Here is a 19,425-nt window from a genome sequence, read left to right on the forward strand (position 1 = left end):
GGAGAGGGAGAGGGTGAGGGAGAGGAAGAGGGAGAGGGAGAGAGGGAGAGAGGGAGAGACAGAGAGAGAGAGAGAGAGAGAGAGAGAGAGAGAGAGAGAGAGATTAATCTCCATCTGTCCAATAGAGAAAGCAGACTGTGGGCTGCTCTCTGACTTCAGGTTACTTGGGTCCTATTACAAAATGCTCTGGCATTTAGGGAATGGTTAAAACACCCCCAAATACTCACAGGTCTCTCTTAAGTTAGTGGAAGTAGGCTGGCCCTACTTGATGAGGACCTCAAACCTGTCCTCCCCAAGGCTGGAGAGAGACTGCCCCACAGCAGTAGGTGAGCCGAGCTAGGTACTGAGCCATTGGCCCTTTGTCACCCCACAGTATCTGGGGAGGGATATGACAAGCAAGGGATTGCCAGGAGAATGGTCTGTACCTCTTCTTTCCTGGGCGTCCTCATTTCCACTTCCTTCCTGCTGCTCCTGTGCTGGTGCTTCTACATGCCAGAAAAGGAACAGAGAACATCTTTTGACTACAGACCACGAGGTCTTTACAGGTCGCAGCTGTGGTTCTGCAGACCAGCCCCTACAGGGCTCCATGCTGCCCTCCTGCTTGGCTGGTCCCAGGCTTAAACACTGCCACAGGGAAAGCTGGTCATGTCTTCACTCGGTTCCAGTTAAGGGACGCCAACTTCTGGAGACTTAGCTCAGCATCTATGCTCAGCAAGCTGCAGGCCCTGGGCTCCGTTCCCAGCACCGCACACAAAGGCTCCTTTCAACACGCTGCTTCCCAGCGAATGATGACATGCACTGTGGAACAAGCTTGACAGCAGCTAATGAACTCTGCTGCCAAAAGGTCAAAGCAAGGGAGCGATTCCTCCTTTCCAAGACTGTCACGTCAACAGGAATTCTGTACAGGACCCTGTGTTCAGCTACTATTTTTGTTTGTTCTTTACATCAACTTATTGTGTGTGAGTATACGAGCCACAGTGCAGACGTAGAGGCCAGAGGACAACTTGTGGGAACTGGTTCTTCCTTTCTACCATGGGCCCTAGGGGCTGATTAGCAGCAAGTTCCCTTTCCTGCTGAGCCATCAGGGGCCCCTTAGCCTAGTATTTCATAACGTTCCACATTTGCTGAAGCCGGCACACACTGTGCTGTCCATGTGTGAACATGAACCTGAAGTTCCCCAAAAGGTGAACTTCTCTGAGATAACGTGGCTGCTGGAGGACCCCAAGTGTTGACGTCAGGCAGATCTCAGTTCCGGACTGTCCTCCTGGACCATGTTAGGAGCAATGAAGGACAGGTATCTCCAGGAACCCTCTTGCCTCAGGGCTATGTGGGACCCAAGGACAGTTTGTGTACCCCAAGCCCTCTCCTAGGAGAAGCTAGGATAAGCTTAGGGCATCCTGGTTTGCCCAGACCGAGTGTAACAGAAGATGCACTGACTTCTTTAACTTGAATTTTCTTTCCTTTTTTACCGAGGTTTCAAGATGGAGCCCTGAATTCAGTGAACTTGCCACACAGACCAAGCTGACCTCAAAGTCACAGAGATCTGCTTGCCTCTGCCTCTAAGATAAAGGGCATGCCACTACTCCTGGCATAATTTGTATTCATTTTTTTAAAACATTAAGAAATGTATTTGCCAGGTGGTGGTGGTATTTGCCTTTAAGCCCAGCACTTCAGAGGCAGAGGCAGAGGGTATCTCTGTTGAGTTCAAGGCCAGCCTGGTCTACAGAGCACGTTCCAGGACAGGCTTACCTGTCACACAGAGAAACCCTGTCTTGAAAAACAAAAAACAGAAAAACCCGTATGACATGCGCATGCCTTGTGCTCATGGAGCCAGAAGAGGGCATCAGAGCCACTGGAACTGGAGTTACAGATGGTTCTGAGCTGCCATGTGGCTGCTGAGAATCAAACTCAGGTCCTCTGGAAGAGCAGCCAGTGTCCTTAACCACTGAGCATCTCTTCAGCCACTCTAAGTTATGATCTTGAAATTAGGTCATGTTCAAATTCAAGTAAGTTTTCAACATTGTCTATAGGACAGTGGTAACTTGGGACATGCCATTCTTATTTTCCCTATAGTGTCACTTCCTTAATGTATATCACCCACCTGGGGAAATGACTTGTTTTTAACATAGTTTACCTATTTCTTTTTAATTACTTGGAACGGAATTTGGGGCTATCTGTAACCTAGGCAAGAGTTCTACTCTTGAGCTACATCCCCAAACCTTATTCTTAAAATTAATTAAATACATTCTTTTTGTTGCTGTTAATGTTTTTTTTTTTGGGGGGGGGGCTTTCGAGACAGGGTTTCTCTTTGTGGCCCTGACTGTCTGGAACTTATTCTGTAGACCAAGCTGTCCTTGAACTCACAGAGAGATCTGCCAGCTTCTGCCTCTCGAGTGCTGGGATTAAAGGCTTGCGTTACCACTGCCAGGCAAGACCATTTAATTGTTCAAGCTCACCATGCAGCTAGGGTGATCTTGAGCTCCAGTTTCTCCTGCCACCTTGGCCTCTAGCTAGAGTATTAGGGTCAGGGGCATGCTCCCTTACACCCCGGGTTCCATTCCCAGCAGCACACAATGGAACCCAGAATCTCACCTGTCAACCAAGTGCTCAAACACTGAGCTACACCCCCAGCCCTCATGGTCAGTTTCGTATGACCAGCTCCATGGCCAAATCCCAGGCAGGGCCCAGATGGCCTTTCACTTTGTCAGATATTCTCAATGACTTTTACATGCAGCAAAGGCTGAGGCTGAGTCCTAACAGGCACTCAACATGTATTTTCTGTAATAAGAAAACCCTGTGAACCCTGAATTTGCTTCCAAGGCGAGTGTCTAACTCTCCCTCTGGCCTCCGCTCTCCCATCCTGTACCCGTCTCACATTCTGCATCCCTTTCCTATGAACATGAGGTTTTGCATGTGGGTGTAGAGGCGATGCCCTGGGCTTGCTCCATGTCTAGCATGCATATGTGCATGCACCCTCATCATTAACTATCACGAGATTGCCCCCACCAGAAGCAGCTTGTTCTCAGGATTTATCCCCACAGGATGAAGTTTCCAAAGAGTCTCTGAGGCATGGAAGCTTCCAGGCTTATGAGTAAAAGAAGACAAAGCCTGGAGGCAAAGGGGTCGCCCCTGCCCTCCAGGGACTGACCTTGTGCCTCCCAGGGCAGGAAAAGATCCAGATCTGAGGCCAGAGGAGATGCTGGAAGGGACAGCAGAGGATGCGCAGAGGGCAGAGGGAGAGGCCCAGGTCCAGGGAGACAGAGATGCAAGAGAAACAATGGGTGAGAACACCTACAGGGCCAACCCAGCCCAGGAGTGTGGCAGGGCCCTCCCAGGGAGCATCCCAGTGAGGCATGCTCCCTGAGCCCAGAGTGGACTGCTGGCTTCCTGCAGTGGGGGCTGCAGACGCAGGGCTGGCTGTGCTAGGTGTCTCAGCAGTGACTCACCTTCTGAGGAACTATCCTCTGTGAAATAATGGGTGGCCTCCAGGGCTGACTCCGCCTCCTCCGGGATCAGAGCTGTGTTCCAAGAGAAGGACACGTGAGGATGGGTCAAGAGGCTGATTTCTCATCCAAGCAGAAAAGATCACCTCCCCCGCTCATGTCCCATCAGGCTGGACACCTTCTATTGTAACACCTGACATTTTAATAGGTGGTCACATTCTTCTTGTTTTTGCGACAGAGCCTCAGTCCGTGGTACAGGCAAGCCTCTAATTCTCAACCCTCCTGTGGCAGCCTGCTGATCTGGTATCACAGATGTGCTTGGCTTACTAGTTTGATTTTGACAGTGTGGGTTTTTTTTGGGGGGGCGGTGCTGGGGATTGAACCCAAGGTTATCCCATATGTTAAGCTCTTGTGCTATAGTTGAGCTGCATCCCCAGCACTGTTTGGCAATGCAGTATATGTGCTGGGTATGACTATAATCCATACACCCAGCAGCCCCCCTGACAGGATGACCTGACTCAGCAGATCTCACTGGGGCATTTTACTTTATACTGCGTTTGTTGGTATTGGCTGACGGGAACCTGAGGTTGCAGATTCCCAAGGCTGTCTGTACATGTAACCTTACCATTCCTGTGGTATGGAAGGGCCAGGGTTGGGCAGGGAAGGATTAACAGGACAAAGCACAGAAGGGTGGTAGGACTTGAGCATCCCAGTACCCGGATGAAGCAGGCTAAGGTAGCTCAGGTGGTGGGGGCGGCCCCAGTTCTCTGATGCTGCCCAGGTCTTTCTGACCAGCTACGAGCTAGCCTCGTAGGGGAACTGGGCCCCAGCGCGCACAGTGAGAGGCTGGGGTATGCGGCGCGAGTGGTGAGTGAAGCCCTGCCATCTGACACTCACACAGGCCAATTCTGAAGGAGATACTGTGTGTGAACTGCTCAGGGGGGCTCCTAGACAAGAGAACTGGCAATCTGGGGTGCTTCCCCCAGCGGCAGCAGGGTACCCTGGGCCATCGTTTCATCTTTTGGATCTGGTTCCTGCCCAGGGAAAGCTCCTTCCTAGTTGCTCTCCCCATGGTCACTCTGGCCACACATAAAGGTTGCTGGGACCATGTGCTGGTCAGCTTCTGTGAGCCCCCTCCCTGCAACTTAGCTCAGACCAGACACCCACAGAACACATTCCATCCTAAGGACAGCCCCAGCACCACTGAGATGCCGGAAGTGGGCCCTTGTCATGAGGCCTCATGACAGGATCTGCAGATGGCCTTGGCAGTATCCCAGGCTGTCTGGGGATAAACAGGAACCTTTGGGTAACAGTTACTCGAAGAACAAAGAGCTTAGGGCCCAGTTACACTGGCACCTCCATCACAGCCTTCTGTGTGGACTCTGGGTCATGTTGCCCTGCCTGATGGATTGAGTGCTGTTTCCAGGAGCCCTCCTGGAATCTTCCCGCATGCCCTTTCCCCATTCTCGGCCTCTGCTCAGACCAGCAGCCACGGTGGACCTCAGTCCCAGACCCTCACTCTTGCTGGGTCCCAGCACCTCCCTTCCACCTAGCTCATGCTCCTGGCTACACTCATTCCAGAGGTTTGTTGGTAGTTCAGTGGACAGAAAAGGGGCCCAGAGAGGCTCACAGCAGGAAGCTGAAGGCACTCACCTGGGGGCAGGTGCAGCTTGTACAGTGCTTTGAGCTTCTCTGTGAGGTCTCCATGGTACATTCCACCTGTAGATTAAGGCCAGGGAGGGGGGCATGTTTGGCAAGAAGGCTCCAGGGACACTTGTCAGGCTGTGTCCCCATACCCTTCCTGTGGGTTTTAGTGGAGACTCCATAGTCTGGGACAGCCTGGGTCCTCCCTAGCCAGGTCTCTAGGAGGGCTCAAGTGAGCCCTGGGCCTCCTGCTTCCCTTGGACCCTATGGAAAAGCTTAGCCTTCTTTGGGGCCATAGCCCCAGACTGATGGAGAGGGACAGTAGAAGAAACTGCTGAGCTTTAAGGCAAGGGCTCGAGGCTGCCCTCTGCTGGCCAAAGGAGGGACAGACACACTGGCTGGTGTCTGAAAGATGGGTGAGACACTCACTCATCCCTGTCACAAACTCCTTGAAGTTGATCAGTGAGTCCTTGTTTTGGTCCAGGAGGCGGAACATGCGACCTGCCAACACAGGCGTGTGAGAGCCACAGGCCCAGGGTGTCAGGCTGGCAAAGAGCTCCCGAAACTGGCTGGCATCGATCCGGTACTGCTCCAGGTAGGGCAGGCTGGGGTCCCGGTGGATGGCGGCTGAGCGGCTACCACCCCAATACTGGCTTGCCAGATGCTTGGCCTGCAGGGGATACCGTCTGGTGAGATGGCTTTTGGGGCCCTGGCTCTCAGGGTCACCAGGGTGCCCCTCCTGATCTGTCCACATCTGCAGCCTTAGAACTGATGCAAACTGGGCAGACACTCAGCTCACAGGACCCCTTCACGTTAGTACACAGCAGAAGAGCCAGACACGGCACACGGAGTCCACTGTTCTGACAGTGTAGGCCACCTTGGGAACTGAACCCCACGGAGCTGGAAAGGACCATAGGAACTGGCAATATATACCCATAGTCTCAGCACTCAGGAAACTGAGGCAGGAGGATCACTTGACCTCCAAGTTCAGTTTGAAGTAAGCCTGGTCAACACAGAGAAAAACCAGCTCAATAAAACACTTAACTACTTAGTCACCAACCAAACAACCAACAACCACAAAAACCAAAACCCAAAACAACCAGAGGGCGGTGTGAACTTCTGCCCTCGCCTTTCCCCCACTCTTTGTAGTGAACCTGAGTTTTGGGTGCAGAAACTCAACTGACTCATCCGAGGGCGGGGATTACAAGGCTGCCTTGTTTGTAATCACCCACCAGCACTGGTCTGGCAGCCCAAACTATCCCTTAGCCACAGCACCTAGGCTGAATCATCCTAAGGACTGACTGTGTCTCTTGTTAAAACTACTCGAAAAGAAGATTCTGTTTCCACTGGAGTCACTGAAGGCGTGACCCCGGAGCTGCTCAGAACAGTCCTGTCTGCCACTCTACAGGAAAAGCAACCAGACGTTACGAGAGATGGAGCAGCGGCACGGCGGGCTCAGCACCTTGACCCAGCTATGCCTGAAGCTGCGTAACTTTTCAGTTAAATGGTGGATGCATTCTGTCTTCTATGTGAGTTGGTTTGAATGTTTTTGCTATTGAAGAGTGCTCTATTGGAGCTCAGTTACTAACCTGCTAGCAATACAGACATGAGAACCTAACTTTGGTCCCTAGAACCAGCACAAAAATGCTGGATGTGTGGCTCAAGGTGCTTGCCGCCAAACGGAATGTCTTGAGTTTGATCCCTGGAACACACCCACTCTCCCAAGCTGTCTTCTGACCTCTAGGCATGTGCCATACACATGCACATACATACACATAATAAATAATTAAATGTAATAACGCCATTAATCCCAGCACTCAGGAAGCAAAGGCAGACAGATTCCTGAGTTTGAAGCCAGCCTGGTCTACAGAGTTCCAGGACAGCCAGGGATAGACAGAGAAACCCTGTTTCAAAAACAAAGAAAACAAACCCAAACCAAAGCTGCATGTGGTAGTGTGCACTTGGAGTAGCCTGCACTTGCTGTGAGGAGCAGGAGGAGCCCTGGGGTTCACTGGCCAGCCAGCCTAGCAGGTGAGCTCTTGGCCAGTGAGAGACTCTGTCTCAACACACACGGTGGATGGCCCCAGAGGAGCGACACCTGAGTGTGCATGCTACACATCTGTTCTGCTATACACCGTCTACAGTAACTGTGACTAAGGACAACGGATTTCCCGGCTAGGGGCTGCTGTGCTGAGGACGTCCTTAGCAGATGAGATGGGAACTCTACCCGCCCTTGTGATTGGCTGTCACCTTAAACACCATGTAAAGATCCTCCAGCTCTTCAATGGAGAAGCCAATATCCCCTGGTATGGCTCGGACCTAGAAGGAAAGATGAAATGGCGGTATTGGAGGGCACCAAGTTCCTGCCGCCGTACAAACAAGATGCTTGCTCTGGGAGTTCTCATGTGGATAGGCAAAGAGTGTGATCTGTCCTCTGTCTGTCACCAGTGGCCAAGCACATGAAGGAGGGTCCACACTGGAGAGGATCCCTTCTGTGCTCACCCTCTGCCACCACCTGCCACTCAGCTCCCACTCCCTGGGCCTGTCCTGGGGTCAGCATTAGAAGGGCTCATTCTCTCCTGAAGGACCACTGAGGGACGCAGGGTGATAGACAGCCACTTAGCTCCAGCTACCCAGAAGAGTCCTATAACTTGTCAATCAGGTCTTTTTTACTTCAGTTAGTCAGGATGGGTCATGTCTGTTGCTTGTGAGCATGCCCCATAACCCTGAAGGGAGGGGTGGGAATATGGAGGTAAGGTAAGAGGTCCCTGACTCCACGTGGACAGAGATCAAGAACAGGTTACACAGAGCATGGAGTGGTAGGGATGGTACACCCCTGCAGGGAGAAGGACAAAAGCTTCAGAGCAGGGTCGTACAGCATGGGCAGAAAAGTGGAGGGTCACTGTCCAAGACAGAGGCAAAGCTTACAGCAAAACCAGTCTGGGAGGACTTAAACCATGGCCGTGGTCTCAGCGTGCAGTGTCAGGGACAATTCCCACTAAGTGACCATGGCCTCTCCCTACCTCCACAAGTAGTACCCACGCTGTGGGATTTCAGGCCCCCACTGCATCCTGGCCATTACACAGGTACCAAAGCAGGGCAGGGATAGGGCACAAACTGAACCCTGCACCCTGCTCAGGGAGGGGTGGGGCTTCACTCAGGCCGGCCCTGTAGCCCATTGCCACAGGTTACCACTGCCTTCGCCAATGACCATACCACGCTTCTCTTGGCTGTGTCTTCCAAGGACTGGATCACCTTCAGCCTCTGTTTAAACCGCATCTGTTCAATGTCGTCAGCCCTCAGGCTGCTGAACTTCTACAGGCCAAAGGAGAATCAGTGAGACCAAAGGCACAAGGTGAAGTTCCAGTCAAACCCCAAACCAAAGGCCCTGGGGAACAGCTTGGCCAGGCTAACCCTGCTGGAAGCTGACCTCATAGGACACTTTCAGGAGGTCAAAGATGTCCACTTCTGCAGGAGGGTCATCTCCACTGGTCAGCAAAGCGTGAAGGTGTGGGATAGGTGGAGAAATGCTCTGCCTGTTGACCACATTGTCTAGGTATCTGCAAAGATCAACCGACAACAGTATAGGCCCCCATCAGCCACAGCCAAGCGCTGGGGCAGAACTCAGGCCTGGGAATCCTGCAGGAAGGTGCTGGTGTGTCTGTTGGGGCATCTATTGGGCCGGAAGCTCCCATCAGGGTAGCAGAGAAGATACCTTGCTGCCCACTCACGCCTGAGCACTAACCCCGCGGATATCAGGCTGTCTTCTAGTGGCCCGTGGGTTCCAGAGCCTACCTAGTTTGGGGACAATGTGCTCCCTCTCTCATGAGTCATCAGGGTCTGGCCAGGAAGAACCATACAGTGCACAATTTTTTCAGGGACAGGGTCTTGCTCTGGTTGGAGGCCTTGATGTGCACTGTCTCCTGACCTCCACATGGGTGTCACCACTAGATCTGCGCTCTGGGTCAATTCCCCCTGACCACAGAGCTGAGTGGCAGCCTGCAGCCCAGGATACTCAGGCCCACTGGCCTCTTCTGTTTGCTCCCAGCTCTCACCATCTTGGCAGCACCTTGTCCACTAGGACAGTTGTCTCCTGCCCCTGGCTCATCTCTCGACCTAGTCTGGTACTTGGAGCATAGCACAGGATGTTGACTGAAGGCTAGGGAGGGGAGGAGCTCCGCTGCCAGCTCCCTGGAAGCAGGAGTAGCACCCAGCACGGTCACCTGCCCAGCACGGTCATGGCCTCGCCCTCGTCACTGCAGTCCAGGAGCTGATCCATGTTGGCGTCCAGCACAGCCAGGGCCACCTGCAAGATCACCTTGATGCCCTCATAGAAAAAGCAGTCAACAATGACCACGGCACTCTCAAAGGGCATGACGCTGAGGAAGAGGGTCAAGAACCAGGACAGCGAGATGCTGGAGATCACGCCCAGCTCCTGCATCTTCTCTGACAGCCGGGGCAGGATGTCTCTCGTGAGCTCTTCAAAGATGCCTTGGTCTACGAGGGCTCCTGAGGAAGGAACAGGAGGCTGAATATGAGCACAGCTCCAGCAGCTTGAGCAGAACCCCCGTAGAATCTCAGGGCCTGGGGTACAGGAACACTACCTGGTTCCTGTCCAACCTCGACCCTGCCAACTCTGCTTACAGTGAGGGCCAGAGGGGTGTGCATATGTGGAGAACAGAAAAGCAGCTTTGTAATCATTCTTTCTATAGCTTCCAAACCCCTTTCCAAGTGAAAGGAAGTACTTGTTCCAGTATGCAGTGGTCCCTTGACACTCATGCAGTTGTTTCTAGCATTCTCTCAGACACCAGCATTCCCCGGTGCTTAGGGTAGGGATGCACAGTAGCTTCTCAGAATATATGCACACCCTCCTGACTGCTGTAATTTACTTCTGGATGATTCCTAACACCTACTACAGTGTAATACTACGAACACCTATACCACTGTTAAGTCTAGGGAAGGAGAAGAAGGGATGGATCTGGGTGTGTTCAGTATAGATGGAGTTTTTTCTGTGTATTTCTGGTCAGTGCTTGGCTGAATGCACAGACACAGAACCGACGGGTACAGCAGGCCGACTGTCGTGAAATGCTGATTTTACCCTCCTAGAAATAACAGAAGCAAGCAGGGGTTCTGTCTACCTCCTGATGATATGAATATATGCAAAGCTAAAGGACCCCACTGGGGACCCTAGACACCAAACAACAGAGGACAGCCAAGAGTTAAACACAGGTATGCCGAAATAGATCAGTGAGCTTATGTTGTTTTAAGGACACAGGTTTTACTGGATGTGAGTGCCTACTGGGACACTCTAGTTCTGATGGGAAAGCTGGGTGGAGCTCTGGGCTCCAGGTGGACTTTGAGAACCCACTGGATGTGTGCTGTCCTCAGAGTCTCACCCTGGCCATCCTGGGAAACCCCATTAAGTCTAGGTGGGAGCTGGGGCCTGGAGGCAGAGGGCCGGGACTCTGTGCTTGCTTCTCTTCTTTCTGGCATGACCTTTCTCAGTTTCTAGTCTGTAAGGTGGGAACCTGCATGATGGCTTTGAGGTGTAGGGAAGAACCAGTGGGAACTTTAGGGGACAGACTACCAGGGGAGGGGTAGCCACACCTATGTGGTGCTCCTGAAGAGGTGGAGGCTCAGGCAAGGGAACCCTGGGGACACTCACCCACTACCCTGGTGTTGTAGTAGTCGGGCAGCATGCGCTCGCACAGGGCCACCAGGAGCCAGAAGGCTTCCTCCTCACTGCCATAGAGCAGGAGCACCGAGGTCACGATGTTCATTGCCTGCCAGGTAGAGACAGTGGGGTGTGTCTGTTTCACTCTGCTGGCCACAGAGCAAAGCGGTCTGCCCCTTCAGGAAGATCCAGAACCCAGCAATAACAGTCAGTCTCTGACCAGCCCTGGGAAATCTGCCAACAGGCCTATTTGCAAGAAATCAATGAGACAGAAACAGCCAGCCAGCTCCATCAAAGTGGGTCAGAAGGCATTAGGAAAACAGGCAGTGACATCAGCTAACACTTCTGAGAGGGCTGGGTCAAGCTGAGGTGTGGGGTGTGTGGCCAGAACCCTGTTGTGGGGAGGAGAGCACATAAAACATTAGCTGGTAACAAGGAGAAGCTCTGAAGAGGGCAACTTATTTTAAGAGTTATTTCAGGCAGACCTCCTGGCCTCCACGAGTTGGTAGCATCATGCAGAACAAGGGTCTTACAGCAACTGAGTTTTAGGAAACCGGTGTCCTTAAAATCCAGACACAAGCAAAGGCCAACAGAAAGCCATCTGACCAGTTTAGCAAAAGTCCATAGATTCAAAGACAAAAGCCAACAGAAATGTAAATCAAAATGTCAGCGAGACAGCACGCCCGTGTCTGTAAAGCCAGCAAGGGTGAGAGGGGAACCGGACCCCAGTGAACCACTGACTGTAATGACATCAATGCTAAACATGGAAGCTCCTCAGAACGTGAACACAGAACCCCATCCAGCAATCTGGGCTCACAGCCAATGACCGGAAGGCAGAGAATGGAACAAGCACTCATACACTGAAGTTCACAGCAGCTTCATGTACAGTGTTACAAGGAACTCAAGCGTCCATTAAGAGATGGAAAGAAGCTGGCAGTGGTGGGACACGTCTTTAACCCCAGCACTCGGGAGGCAGAGGCAGGAGGATCTCTGAGTTGGAGGCCAGCCTGGGCTACATAACGAGTTCCTATACTATGTAACGAGTTCCTGGGCTATATAACCAGTTCGGTTCAAAAAACCGAAAGAGGGAAGGAGGGAGGGAGGGAGGGAGGATTAGCCAGCCTTAAAAAGGAAGAAGATTCTGATTCACACTGCAATGTGATAATGGCTCTTAGGGTCAGTAGGTGAAATGCCAGATGCAAAGGATAAATGCTGTGTGTGAGGTCTCAAAGAAACCCTGGGATAAGTCTCACTCAGTGCCTGTGGCTCCTCCCAGCACTTTTCACCCCGCCCCCTACCCTAAACCTCTCCCTCCCAGAGGTCCGGCTTTGCTTCCTTCCCCCAACCACAGCCATTTGATCTTAGTCTCCTGGTCCTCTCTCTGTTCCCTGTCTCTCCTCTTCCTCTCTCGCTCTCCCCCACTCTCTCTCCTCTCCTGGCCAGGTTTATTCTGCTGGACCAGATTAGTCTGGATCTTTCCAGATGCCTTTGCTTATGCTTTCCCTCTTATCTACAATAAACTGTCTCTACCTTACACAGGAGCATGCACGTCCTCATTTTCTCACTCAGAACGATCACACTCACACGGTGTGCAGAACAATCAGATTCTGAGGCAGAAGGAGAGTGGGAAAGGGGGAGTGAGAAGTTAGTGTCTGGCAGGACAGTTTTAGCGTGGGGAGATGAAACGCTTGGTGCCAACGGCCGCCTAACAGTGTGTATGTACTTACTGCCGCTGAACCACACACACCTTAGAGGAGCTAAAATGCTAACTTTTGTTTTATGTACGCTGTTCCATACAGACAGAAAAAGACAGTTCTGCTCAGTCTCGGGCAAGGAACACAGAGAGGACAACTTACTGTATGGCACAGGGCCATTTTATTCTTTTAAAAGAGAATGCGTATGGGTGTCCATGTACTGCACATGGCCTGCGAGTACAGAGCCTGTGCAGGCCAGAGCCGTTCACTCTTCTGGAACTGGGGCCACAGGCAATTTTGAGCTGCCTGAGGCGGGCACTGGGAAAGGAACTCAGGTCCTCAAGAAGAGCATCACTCTTAACCTCCAGCCATCTCTACAACCCCTTTTCAAACAAGCTGGCAAGCAAGCAAAAACCAGTGTCTCACTTAGCTCAGGGTGGCCTCAAGCTTCCCACGTAGCTGAGGGCGACCATGAATTCCTGACCCTCCTGCCTTGATTTCTCAGGAGCTGAGATTATAAGCTACTAGGTCTTTGTTTTTTGAGACAAGGTCGTGCTTTGTGGCCCAGGGTAACTTTGAACTTGCAGTAATCCCCTTACATCATCCTCCCACGAGTGAGGATCATAGGCACAGGCCATCATGTCTGGCTAAGCTACAGCTTTTCTGGGTTAGGTTCTTCCTCAGGGTATGGACAGGATCATGAGTGTGTCGGGTCACCACAGGCTCAGACCACCAGCACTTGCCCCTGGGAGGCCATGGTGGGAGATATTATCCCCGGGGTCCCCCGCTAAGCCCCATTACCTGGCAGTAGCCAATAGTAGGATTTCGGAACGCATAGGCAGTCAGCACTCGCCGAAGCGCAGCAATTCCAAGCTCATTCTGGAAGGCAGGGTGCTCGGGCATGGAGCGGTGGAGGTCTCGCTCGATCTCCTCAGTAGCCAGGCTGTATTTCCCCATGGACTTCTCCACTAGCTCAGCGTAGTAGCCAGGATGGGTCACCATCTCATTCCAGGCCCCTGGGGAGACACGGGTGGCAGCTGTCTTTCTTTTCTTTCTCCTAGTTCTTGGCCAACAGTGACAGGGCTGACTGGAGACACAAATGCCCCACAGGAGAGAGAGAACTTTGAGATCAGCTGCAGGGTGTGAGGGCAAGTTTCCCTGGAGACAGCTCTAAGAAACTCAAATGGCCTGGCTTCTAAAACGTCCAAGTGGCCAAAGGTATGAACGCTGTCAGAGTTTGTCCCAAGGGAAACCGCCTGTCAGGGGACCTTCCTGCCTTCAACTGTGCAGTCACCCACTGACAGCACCTGCGCTGGCACCTGCTGCTCTGGGCTTGAGCCCTTATGTCGCTGAGGTCCTTACTTTCAATTCTCTGAGAGCTAGCAGCGCCCTTCTGTCTGGCTGACTTCAGGAGGCTGGCTCAGGGACCAGAGGAACTGGCCTGACACAAGTCTCCCTTTGATGCCAGGGATGAACCGAAGGCCTCACGCAAGTTCAGGACAAGCTCACCCAGTCATACACAGAAAGCTCTGTGGGCTAAGAGTGGCTGAGTCAAGGCTGGATGCACTCACCGGAGAAGAGGAGCCAAAGCTCCCCGCGGAGGCTCTCGGGGATGCCCTTCAGGACCAGCTCCCGGGTCTTGGCTGTTCGGTACATGCACATGCCACGCCCGTACTCAAAGAAGTGGATGTTCCATGATTCCTCCTTCATCTTCTCCTTGGCCTGAGAGAGGGACGTGAGGGTGGAGCTGAAGAGAGTCTCGGTGCTGAGGCTCTGGTGGCAGGTCTTCCACATCTCAGCAAGGCTAGCAGCCTGCTGTGTGGAGAGCTGCTACAAGCTCAGACTTCAGAGTCATGACAGCAAAAGAAGGTATGAGGACTCAGCTTGCCTCCCCCTCCCAGTTCGTCAGCAGCAGAGGGCCGTTCCTGTTAGAGGCCCAGGGTTCCTGGGGAAAAGCACCCCCCAACACAGGGCAGGCAGAGTGTCTGTCCCCAAGTCCTGGGTACACCTGACACTGTCCAGTGTGGACCAAGAGGGTACGCCCAGCCTGTTAAGTCATGAGGGATAGTGCTGGCCACAAAGGCCTCGCCTAGAGGTGGCTCCAGCCTTCCTCCTGAGGTCTCAACTCAGGCATAAGTTGCTCAAGAAGCACCGGTGCTCAAGGCTTACCCCTTTGGCGCCAAGGTCCTCCATGGGTGAGTTTTTTTGGAATACTTTGAGCAGGCCCTGGGAAGCAGTAGGAACCTCTTGTGTATTGAAACTCGGAGGGCTGCTGAAGGGAGAGGATGGGTTGGTGGGTGGTTCTGGTGCCTCACGAGGAGCTGGGAGAGACTAGAAAATACAAGAGGGAAAGTGCCTAACTGAGCTGCCCAGGGGCCTCTGATGTGCACACCCACACAAAAAGCTGAGCAAAGATGCCTCCGAGGGTCAGTGGTGCCAAGAGAAGGCTACAGACAGGGCACAGCCCACATTTCCTCTCTGGAAGGCTGAAGCCAAAGCCACCCACACTAGCCAGCTGGGGCCTGTCACAGGCAACTGGTTCTTCCTCTTGGAACTTGCGTCCTGTGACATTAAGCATGTAGGAGGCCAGCTCCACATTTTCTGTGTGTGCAGGCCAGAGGACAACCTGTGGGAGTCAGTTCTCTTCTTCAACCGTGTGGACTCCAAGGATTGAACTCACATCACCAGGCTTAGCAGCAAGTGCTTTACCTACAGAGCCCTGAGGGGTTCTTTCAGAAACAGAAAAATTCACCCTCAAATTCGTATGGAATTTCAAGGTACCCTGTTTTATTTTTTTTTTTTTTTTTTTTTTTTTTTTTTTTGGTTTTTCGAGACAGGGTTTCTCTGTGGCTTTGGAGCCTGTCCTGGAACTAGCTCTGTAGACCAGGCTGGTCTCGAACTCACAGAGATCCGCCTGCCTCTGCCTCCCGAGTGCTGGGATTAAAGGCGTGCGCCACCATCGCCCGGCCCCTGTTTTATTTTTATCCATGGGCCTACAATATATTAAATTCCACGAGAGTATGAGTTTTTGGTTCTTTTGGTCTTTTTAAATATTTTTAAATTTAATTTTCTGTGTATTATGTGTGTAGGTGGGTGCCTGAAGCTGGAGTTACAGGTGGTTGTGAGCTGCTTGATGGGTGCTGGGTACTAAACTCAGGTCCTCCAGGAGAGCTAGGAGTGCTCTTAATGGCAGAGCATCTCTCCAGCCCCCTTTTGCTGTTTGAGACAGGGTCTCCCTATGTGGTCATGACTGTTCTGTTCTGGAACTTGATATATACATATACACACATACATACATACATACATATATGTAATCTCAGGCTAGCTTTGAACTTATAGAGTGATCTTTTATCTGTCTTCCAGGTTCTGGGATTACAAACCCGCTGCCATGTTGAGCATTAGAGCGTGTGTTTTGTCTAACTTGATCACTGTCCTATGCGTGGTGCCTGCAAGGGCAGCCGGATGCTAGCATCCAGCAGAAATGAAATACCATGGAGATGAAGCCATGATGAGTGCTCAGGAAAGGCTCGACTTGCGCTGGCCCTGTCACTCAAGGTACGGAGTCCTGTGAAGGTGGGGCAGTACCACCACCTTCCTTCCTTTCTGGTGATACTGGAGATGGAACATTAGGGCCATGTGCAAGCTGTATCCCTAGTCCTTGGTTTTTCAGACAGGGTCTTACCAGTTCTCTGGGCTGGCCTTGGACTTGTGATCTTCCTATCTCAGCCTATGAAGTGTTAGGATTACAGGGATACTTTGCTGCCCTTGGTTCAGGTACCTCTTTGTAGTGGAACTGTTTTGTTCTCTATAGAACACAGGGGCTGTGAGTCACCCTCCAGCATGGCTCCCACAGCATGCACCACAGGGCTGGGCTCAGGGAAGAGCAGATGAGGGCACTTGGAGGCTCTTCATCTGGATTTGACCCTTCTGTTCCTTCCTTACCTCTGGGCCTGGGTCCACAATGCTGGCCTTTGCTCCCCCAGTGTTGCCGCCTAGCTGCTTAGACGGAGTTTTCTGGAGGAAGTCAGAGATCCTCTGAACCAGAAAGTCACGGTCTTTCAGGTTGGCAAACAGAAAGGTCATTTTACTCTTGGTGCTGATAGACAGAGGGCTGGGCAGGACGCTGGAGCTGTCAGCTTTCTCGACAATGGTTACCTAAGGCAGCGAAAGAATGTTTTGGGGTGTCTGTATCTTAGGATGCTGAACCACAATGGCCTTAGGGCGCCCTCTCCTGGGCACAGTGCAATGGGGCACTGAGTGGCCCAACTGGATTAGGTTCCTGCCATGGGCACTTGTGATTCTGTGCAAGATACTTGTGTGTCTAAGTCTCAGTTTCTTGTGTCACCAAAGGGTGAGCGCCATGGCCTTGCATGGCCTCTGTGGAGACGACAATGAAAAACGTAAGTGCTTAGCACTGCTGCTGTCCCTACTGGCTTTTAAAAGGTAACTCATAGCTGTGCCCTCTAAAACATGCGAGCGGCCCCTCAACTGCAAGGCTGCCCACAGCCCCTGCCAGGGAACACTTTCTGGCAGCTTCTGCAAAGCTTGGCTCCGACTGCAATGCGTAGAAAGAGCAGCACAGGTGCACAGACGAGGGGCAGACTTTCAGCCTGCAGAGAGTGCAGCCCAGCTCCAGCAGGGGTCAATGTTGGCGACAAGGAAGGCCAGGCAGTCATGCTTGTTACTGAAGGTGTCTCTAGAGAGGCAGTGACTGAGCTGGGACCTGGTCTCATCAGGTAAGGAGCTGGGCGAGAGGCAGGACAGAGGGGACAAGCACCACCGTGAGAGGTGCCTGGGACGGAGTGGAGGGTACAGGAGCTAGAACAGATGGAGCGGGGTGGGCTGTGTCTGTCTCTAAATGGGGTTTGTGCAGCATTTACATGTGATGAGTAAGAAAAGTTATCTGAACGTGTACACATGCATTCATATGTACATGCACATGTGTGGGACATAGATGGGTTTTACATGTGTGAAAGCGTGTGGAGAGCATATAGGTGAATGTGTGGTGGATATATGGGTATATATAGGAACAGATCTGTGTGTGTGTGTGTGCAGGTGTGAGTGCTCACATGCAGTCTGTGGTGTGTGGAGGCCTGAGAAGGCCAGATGGTATACTGAGGTCACAAGAGGTAGTTGGGGGTTTTCTGAGCACAGGGAGAAGATGCTGGAGAAGCCTAGGCAGGGCACCACTAACTCTGCCTGGCATCTCCAATTTTTCTGGCTACACTGGGAGGAGGACTGGATGTGGTCGGGACTTTCCTGAGGAGGCCGTGGAGACAGAGATAGACTTGGGAGGGAGTCCTGATAGGACACCACTGTTGGAACACAAAATCCAGGGAGCAGAACCAAGGGTGATTGCTTCTCCCTGGGCAATGGATGGCAGAGCGTCACTTAGCAAAGGGAAGGCATGAAGGATATGTCTGGGAGTGGAACCCAAGAGCCTGTGGGCCCCCTGGATGTGCTGGGAGGATCGGCCAGCCTCCATCCTGACGGACTGCAGAGCTCTATGCAGGCCAGAGGTGCTCACCTCCCTCAGAGGAATGATGAGACGGCACGCGTCTTCCTCCTTGCTGGCAAAGCAGATGTAGTTATTGGAGATGAACATCTGGCCGGGGATGTGCAGCTTGTTAAATGGCGTCCACAGGGTGCAGCCCGTGTGGCCATCCAGCCGCTCGTCTTTGGGAAGCCGGAACATGGCCCTGTAGCACTCGTTCTTGGCTCGGGCGTCCAGGTCTCTGAGGAAACAAAGCGGGAAGCTGGAGTAGGGCAAACATTTCTCAGTTTCACAGTGGATTCCAGATCTCTGGGGTTTTCCAGTGAGCAAGTCATGCCTGGGAATTGGAACTCAAGGGAAGATTTTTTTTTTTTTGGAGAAGGATTTCTCTGTGTAATAGTTCTGGCTGTCCTGGAATTTGCTTTGAGGCTACTTCTTGACCCCAGGGAAGAGCTAACCCCACCTTGAAACCCAGACAAGATACCCCAGCAAGGAGCAGAAGAGCTGAATCCAAAATGTACGCTGGCTCTCTTTGAGCAGAGATGTCTGATAGCTGTGAACAGTGGCTTTTTTTTTTGTTGTTGTTTTTTGAGACAGGGTTTCTCTGTAGCTTTGGAGCCTGTCCTGGAACTAGCTCTTGTAGACCAGGCTGACCTCGAACACACAGAGATCCACCTGCCTCTGCCTCCCAAGTCCCGGGATTAAAGGTGTGTGCCACCATCACCCAGCTATTTTATGTGAAATCTTATAAAGGTGTCAGATCTCCTGGAGCCAGAAGTACAGGCAGTTGTAAGCTACCATGTGGGTTCTGGGAATCGAACCCGGGTCCTCAGGAAGAGTAACCAGTGCTCTTATCCCTGAGCCATCTCTCCAGACCACCAAGAGAGCTTCATATCTGCCTAACCAGAGTCTGAGCACATAGTCAGACTCACTGCCTGCCAAGTTCCAGCACGGCTTCTTATCTTCCTAGATGGTCACCTTCAGGAGTGACAACCTGCACAACATCCTGACCTGGAAGGTGCATGGTAGGCCTACACCTGGTGAAGGGGTGTAGCCTAGGAAGTAATCTAACTGAGATGAAGTCTCCAAACACCAGTGTGGAGTCCAGGAGTGCTTACCCTGACTGTGGAGCCCAGAAAAACCTCTGCAATCTGACTCAAATGAGTGCTCTTCCCGTGAGGCTAAAACCTGAGGCCCAAACGGAAGTGATCTGCAGAGCTGGTCACCTTGATCCATTCTCCAGCCACCTGTAGGGGCAGAATGGCGGTGACCTCAGCTCTACAGGGGCGGTCTCCTTTGCTAGCTTTGGACCTGAGGACACTTGCACACCCATCACAGGAATGACGGTTCTGCAACCCCAGCACTCATTCACCAAAGACTTCCAGGGCGGCCTCCTGGGAATCTTAGTGTATTCTGACGAGGGTGGTCTACATTCTAACTCCACTGCTTCCTGGTTGAGGGACGGCTCTTGTCACT

At 52.3% G+C, this 19,425-nt stretch overlaps 1 protein-coding gene across 2 annotated transcripts in view; it reads right to left on the reverse strand.

Moving 5' to 3' along the window:
• Tbc1d9b (TBC1 domain family member 9B) overlaps window positions 1-19,425 on the reverse strand; it is a 39,342-nt gene that overhangs the window by 3,006 nt on the left and 16,911 nt on the right. The window contains exons 6-20 of one of the 2 annotated variants that reach the window (XM_041664475.1): window positions 17,983-18,190; window positions 16,398-16,610; window positions 14,625-14,786; window positions 14,027-14,177; window positions 13,257-13,471; window positions 10,753-10,870; window positions 9,311-9,596; window positions 8,518-8,647; window positions 8,304-8,402; window positions 7,338-7,406; window positions 5,517-5,757; window positions 5,097-5,162; window positions 3,447-3,518; window positions 3,149-3,199; window positions 426-485 (exon numbers count right to left, since the gene is read on the reverse strand). In XM_041664475.1, coding sequence (XP_041520409.1) covers window positions 426-485; window positions 3,149-3,199; window positions 3,447-3,518; window positions 5,097-5,162; window positions 5,517-5,757; window positions 7,338-7,406; window positions 8,304-8,402; window positions 8,518-8,647; window positions 9,311-9,596; window positions 10,753-10,870; window positions 13,257-13,471; window positions 14,027-14,177; window positions 14,625-14,786; window positions 16,398-16,610; window positions 17,983-18,190 — 2,141 coding nt within the window. The remainder of the gene's footprint in view (window positions 1-425; window positions 486-3,148; window positions 3,200-3,446; window positions 3,519-5,096; window positions 5,163-5,516; window positions 5,758-7,337; window positions 7,407-8,303; window positions 8,403-8,517; window positions 8,648-9,310; window positions 9,597-10,752; window positions 10,871-13,256; window positions 13,472-14,026; window positions 14,178-14,624; window positions 14,787-16,397; window positions 16,611-17,982; window positions 18,191-19,425) is intronic. The other variant, XM_041664476.1, reaches the window with a different exon arrangement.

The sequence above is a fragment of the Microtus oregoni genome, unplaced genomic scaffold, assembly GCF_018167655.1.
Source record: "Microtus oregoni isolate MIOR12 unplaced genomic scaffold, Mior012 000015F_ref0000493, whole genome shotgun sequence".
Classification (NCBI taxonomy): Eukaryota; Metazoa; Chordata; class Mammalia; order Rodentia; family Cricetidae; genus Microtus; species Microtus oregoni.